Source organism: Marmota monax, unplaced genomic scaffold (genome assembly GCF_021218885.2).
Source record: "Marmota monax isolate L192 unplaced genomic scaffold, Marmota_monax_Labrador192_F-V1.1 WCK01_AAM20220418_F8-fsc00051, whole genome shotgun sequence".
In the NCBI taxonomy this organism is placed as follows: domain Eukaryota; kingdom Metazoa; phylum Chordata; class Mammalia; order Rodentia; family Sciuridae; genus Marmota; species Marmota monax.
In genome coordinates, this window is record NW_026695202.1 from 10,463,039 (window position 1) to 10,469,038 (window position 6,000).

At 47.5% G+C, this 6,000-nt stretch overlaps 1 protein-coding gene across 2 annotated transcripts in view; it reads right to left on the bottom strand.

Annotated features, from left to right (window-relative positions):
* Window positions 1-4,816, bottom strand: part of Ddx17 (DEAD-box helicase 17) — a 19,392-nt gene extending 14,576 nt beyond the window's left edge. The window contains exon 1 of one of the 2 annotated variants that reach the window (XM_046429169.2): window positions 4,378-4,816. In XM_046429169.2, coding sequence (XP_046285125.1) covers window positions 4,378-4,427 — 50 coding nt within the window. In that variant the 5' untranslated portion in view covers window positions 4,428-4,816. The remainder of the gene's footprint in view (window positions 1-4,377) is intronic. The other variant, XM_046429170.2, reaches the window with a different exon arrangement.
* Between the last annotated feature and the right edge of the window lie 1,184 nt (window positions 4,817-6,000).

Below are 6,000 nucleotides of genomic sequence, written 5' to 3' on the forward strand. Positions count from 1 at the left end.
GAGCTTTCCCTCCTCCTGTTTCCATCTTATCTTCCAACCCTGAGCAAACAGTACTATTAGTTGACAGAAGAAACCTTCAATAAACCTTTTTAAAGTGTTTTTTTCTTTTCGCACCCCCTCCCCAAGTACTGGGTTGAACTATGGGGTGCTCTAAAACCAAGCTACATCCCCAGCACTTTAAAAAATTTGAAGCAGGGTCTAAGTTGCCCAGGCTGACCTACAACTTGTGATCCTCCTATTTCAGCCTCCCAGCGCCAGGTTTTCAAATTTAACAAATTACACAAAATCAATCTCCCATTATATACCTTTTAAAATAAGAAAGCTAAATAATACAAACATGGCCACTAGCTAAACCTAAAATATATTAGAAGCTTCTTTTCCTAGAAGAATCCTAACACTAAGAAGGCCTTCATTTCTCTAAATTAATAAGATTTTGGTATACAAATTATATAGCCCCTTTTTAATTGCATTTACTTATTCCATGTAAAACACTGTATTGAATCTAATTTGTTGCATCTACTCTCACTTGTATCATCTTGCAGAAAGTTCAGCAATAGCTATTTTAAAGAGCTTCAATTTCCTATAATTCAAACTATTAGAAATCTTTAGCTTTGAGAATAACTAGTTATTTCCATTTCTGGCAGGAAATTTTATTGGGATCACTAGGTATCTCAATGGACAGAACCTGGCTAATTTCATTTCATTTATATTGCTGCTTAACAGGTAAGGAGAAATCAGGAAACAAAAGAGGAGAAGCTTTAACAGTATAAGAATACATGTAGGGCTGGGGTTGTGGCTCAGCGGCAGAGCACTCCCCTAGCACATGCGGGGGTTCTGGGTTCAATCCTCAGCACCACATAAAAATAAAATAAAGACAGTGTTGTTCAACTACAAATAAAACAAAATATTATTAAAAAAAGAATACATGTAGCTGCTGAGGATACAGCTCAGGAAGAGCACTTGCTTAGCAAGCATGAGGTCCAAGGTTCAATCTCCATCACCACACATGCAGAGAGAAAAAAGAATACATACAGAGTAACTTACTCTTACACAAAGAGTACACTACACTGTCTTTAATATGCTCTCAGCTTAAGGCTTAATACCTAGGTTGGATACCACCCCCACTTGCAAATGAAACAGGTACTATTTCAAGAAATATAACCTAACTGCACCACCACACACATTTCTAATCACAGGTACTTGAAGGCCAGGACAGGAGGAACCTAAGTTTAAGGTCAGCCTAGGCAACTTAAAAGGGCTGGAGGGTCTAGCTCAGTGGTAAAGCACTTGCCTAGCATAGATGAGGCCCTGGTTCACCCCCAGCACTGGGGCAGTGGGGGAATATAAAATCAAGCTTTTAGATTATTAGTCTTGCAAAGAAGAAAATAAAAATACTAAAACCCAATTTCTAGCGATTGTCAGCCTACTTCATATCGACTGTTTCTGCTGTATTCCAGTGTTGGTTATCCAAACCTTAAGCAAATTATCTAGGAGAAAACAAAACTACTTTTTTTGAGAATTTTTAATATTTATTTATTTTTTAAAGTTTTCAGTGGATACAACATCTTTGTTTGTATGTAGTGCTGAGGATCGAACCGGGGCCGCACGCATGCCAGGCAAGTGCACTACCGCTTGAGCCACATCCCCAGCCCCAAAACAAAACTTCTTAAAAAATGCAAATATGGTGATCAAACTCAGGGTTTCACAGACTAGGCAAGCGCTCTACCACTGGGCTACGTACCCAGACCTCCTTTATGGCTTGTTCTAAAAGGATCACTCGCATTTTTCTTTTCTAGCTGGTTTATTATTCAAAACACATGACTCTATACTAAATATATAATTTGAAGTTTAAAGTTATTAGAAAATATGCCATCTCCTCTATAATGCTGACCCCAAAATTCAAGGCAGTCTTTTACCCCATCCAGGTCTTGAGCATCTCCATGCCACCCATCACACCTACCCATATCCTACTCTCTGGTATACTACAATGATCAGTAAATACTTTTATCAAGTAAGTAGCAGTAATGATTAAATGGTTTATTTGGCTATGCAATAAATTCAGCTCTTAAGACTCCAACATTCTTTTATCAACATACAAATCACACCTGTTTAAATGTGCAATCTTTTTTGGACCATTCACATGCTGATCTCATCCATCCCCTTTTCAAACAAACAAACAAAAAAATTTTAAAAAGTACCCTACACTGCACAATAATTCAGCTCTGTAACATTTAGTGAAGAATGAAAACAATAGCAATTCAAATTATAAAGGAAAATTCAGGCAAAGCAGAGTTAGGGCATTGGACTTATGAAGAATGCTGTTTTGTTTGAGACTTTTTAAAAAAAGCTTTTGTTTTTTAAATGTCATCTAATACTCAACAACCCAGTATGGGATAAAATATGAACCAGAAACTTTCTTCTCTTTTCAAATAATTTTATTGTTAAAGTATAAATATGGTGAAAGGAAATGTTAAACCAAACACCCATGGTAAGTAAACAGAACACTACCAGTATTTTGGTATTCTCCACCTGCCTATTCTTAGCTTAAACCCCTCCCCACCATAACCACTGCTTTGAATTCTGTTACCCCCCTCCCTTGTTTTTTCTTTAAGCAGTACTGGGGATAGAACCCAGAGTGTCATGTAAGCTAGGCAAGCGTTCTACCAATAAACCACCCCTACCCCCACCCCAGCCTGGTAGAGATAGTTCAGGCTGGCCTTTAACTTTCAATCCTCCTGCCTCAGCATTACAAGCATGCAACACTGGGCCCAGCTTACCCCCCTGGTTTTTATATCATATTTATATACCCTTAAACTTGTCTTACTACAACTTTGGCTCTTAGCTCAACATGTTTGTAAGTCATCCAAGTTGAACAAAGTTTTTTTCTTTTCCACTATTATATTGTATTCAAATATGAACACCCACAATTTACCCAGACATTTGTTTCCAATATCCTTGTGTCAGGAACAATATTGGTAAAAAGCATTTTTGCACATGGATCTTGGGACACATGTGGGAGGACTTCTCTAGGTCTTATGTACTGAGAGTAAAGCTTAGAGAAGGTCCCTTTCAACTTTCCCAGATGTTTTCTTAGTGGTGGTATTGAAGTCCACTTCTGAACTTGGCTAAAGGTGGAGCTCTCCCCTTCAAATCAGGCACTAAGATCAAATATTTTCCTAACAATATATAAACTGAAATGATTTTTATTTGGCCTAAGTGATAACTGAAGTGCCTGAGACTAAGTAAGGCTGATAGTTGGGCCTCTGAACCAAAGACAAATGTTTGAAAAGAATATTATTAACTGACGAGTTAACTACAGCAAGACAAATGCGCCACCCACATTCTCTTAATTTCTGAGAACACAACAAAATGAAGGCATTACCGCTGCCTTCAGATGAAGAAATAGAGCGTCACAAAAGGATCCTGCCCAAAATCACAATGCTCTTTAACCAGAAATGTCACTTTTATAAATAAAAAGATGACTGCGCAAATACCTGTATCCCTTAAGCAACATGGTCCTTTCGTAAACTTATAATAAAAGATTTAAATCTCTGGATCTGAGAGGACTTCAGGTTTAGTCCCAAGTTGAAGTCCAACCTCGGTGTTGTTAACTATGGCATTACAACATCAAAAACTTCCTTTTAGGCCGAGAAGTTGATGTTGCAGTACAATTAAGAGGGAAAAAGAAAAAAGATCGGATCACAGGTACACTAAAAAATTAGAAGTACAAAATAGCCACCCCAACCCCTCTCCTCAAACACAATCATTTGGATGCCAACTAAGTCCACTGGCTTTACATCCCAACGTGCTTCCTCGCGGTTATTCGAGGTGTGACCGAAGGCGATTAAAACCTGTGTTATAAAACCAGAGGTGGGGCCGCGGGTGCAGTCCCGGGGTGGAGCGCCTGCCGGGGCTGCACGAGACCCTGGGTGCAAAATAAAATAAAATAACAAAGGGGGGAAAAAGTGTTTTTTCACGCTCCGGTGCCATTAGCGGTGACCGCTGGAGACGCGACCCAAGTGGAGCCACTGGGCGCCGGGCTTGCCCTCGGCAGACCGAGAACACCCACCGCGTTCCTTCCAGGTGAGGCCGCGGCCTGCGGATCAAATGACTCCGAGCGACTGCAGGGTCCCGAGGCCGGGAAGCGGGCGAGGCCAGCGGGGCTGCGGCGCCGCGGCGCCCCTCCCGCTCGCTCCCCAAGGCGGGGCCGAGCCTCCACGACGGCCTCCCGCAAGGTGACGCTCCTTGAGGCCGAGCCGCCGACCCCGGGACCCCGCGGCGAGGCCTGCGCTCAGGGCCACCGCCGCCGCTGGGGAGCCTTGTTCCCCCCGCCCCGAGCGCGCGGCCTGGCCTTCCGCGCCCCCGCGGTCCCCTTACCCTCCGCGGTCCCGGTCCCGGTCCCGGTCGCCAAAGCCGCCTCCGCGCATGGTCCCAAATGGGTAGAGATCTGGGAGCGGGGCACGAATGGCCGGGCTCGGGAGGGCCTGCGGCTCCGGTCTGGTCACGACCGATGGCGGCGGCGCCTCCGCTGTTGGGGCGGCGGCAGGCGCAGCGCTCTCTCGCTCCGACGCGCTGTCTCCCGTCGCAGACGCCACCGTCGCCGCCTCTCTCGTCGGAGACGGGAGCAAAACACAGAGAATCGGGGTGATAAAAACGGTGGGTAGGTTTGGCTACGCTCAAACCCGGCACTGCCGCGGCTCAGGCGTCTCCTTCCTTCCCAGCGACTGCACAAAATGGCGGCCGCCGCTGAGACTGCTCCAACTTAACGCTACGTACGTCGGAGATGATACGTAAACAGCGTCTCGGAATAGCCCGAGGGGGTCCGCGGGGCGCTACGGCGATTCTTGGAAGCGTTTTGCGTCAGTTGCGGAAATGGGCGCTTTTTGCGGTTGGGCTAAGAAAAACAAAGTACGGAGAGGGCGTAGAGCTCTCGCGCCAACTGAACCCAAACGTGGAGTGGGAGGGGGGAAGAGCCTCCGGCGCAACGTAACATTCTGTGCGTCGTTACCCGGCCCACTATTGCGTAGATGCGCAGTGTGCGTAGCGCATTCTGTTTAGAGAATAGAGGATTTTGCTGAGTTCCGACCGCGGGACGAGCTTGAGGCGTGCTTGTGGTGGCTGCCGTGCAGAGACAATAACTGCCCTCCATGTTGTAGTCAAAGTTTCAGGGTCTGCAGTGCCAGAAGCCAGCAGGATCTTCGGGTCTCTGGCCGGCCCTCCTAGTGGCCCTGGCGGCCCTGGGCCGCGCCGCCCGGGGCCGGCCGAGCCTGGCCGCGCGCCCCGGCGCCATTTCCTTTCAGTTGCCCCTCTCCCGCCGCCGTCGGCGCCATAATGGATGCACCGGATGCCTTTCTTCGGCGAGTTGGGCAGGCGGCGACGTCCCGGTAGCTTAGGGTGCTCTGTGCTTCCCTCGGTGCGCGCCGAGCTGCCTGTTCTGCAGCGAACGATGTCACCGTCCCCGCTGAGCACAGCCGACGTGCTAACCGAAGCCCGGCCTGCCTGGGGCCTCCTCGGCGGTCTCCTCTGGCCGGCTTCCGCGCCGCCGGGCCCGGAGACCTGCGCGCCTCAGTTCACCCATCTCTACCGATGGGTGAAGGGGGTCGTGGGGCCCCGCCGCCCTGAGTGCCTCTCACCCTGTTGGAAAAGGAGAGGAGCTTCACGAGAGGCCACTCGGAAGTCGCTGGAGCCAGACAGCGGCAATCGTGGACCCGCGGAAAAAGTGTTGAGTGGCCCAACAACCAGGCCCTTTGCTAGGCCGGGCACCCCTGAACCAGCGAGCTCGGCACCCAGTTTGCCCTGGAGGGGTTGTCAGGGGGGAGCATTTATTTCAGGCAGTTGCTTAAAAAAAAAAAAAGTTTTTTTTTTTTTTTTTTTTTTTTTTTTTTTAAAGGTGGGAAAAGGGATAGAGAGTGCACAAGTTCTGTGAGGAAGTACACCTAGGGCAGTCAGGCCTCTGGATCCAGGGACACTTAGGCTCAGTCCTGAGGGAGCTGGCCAGAA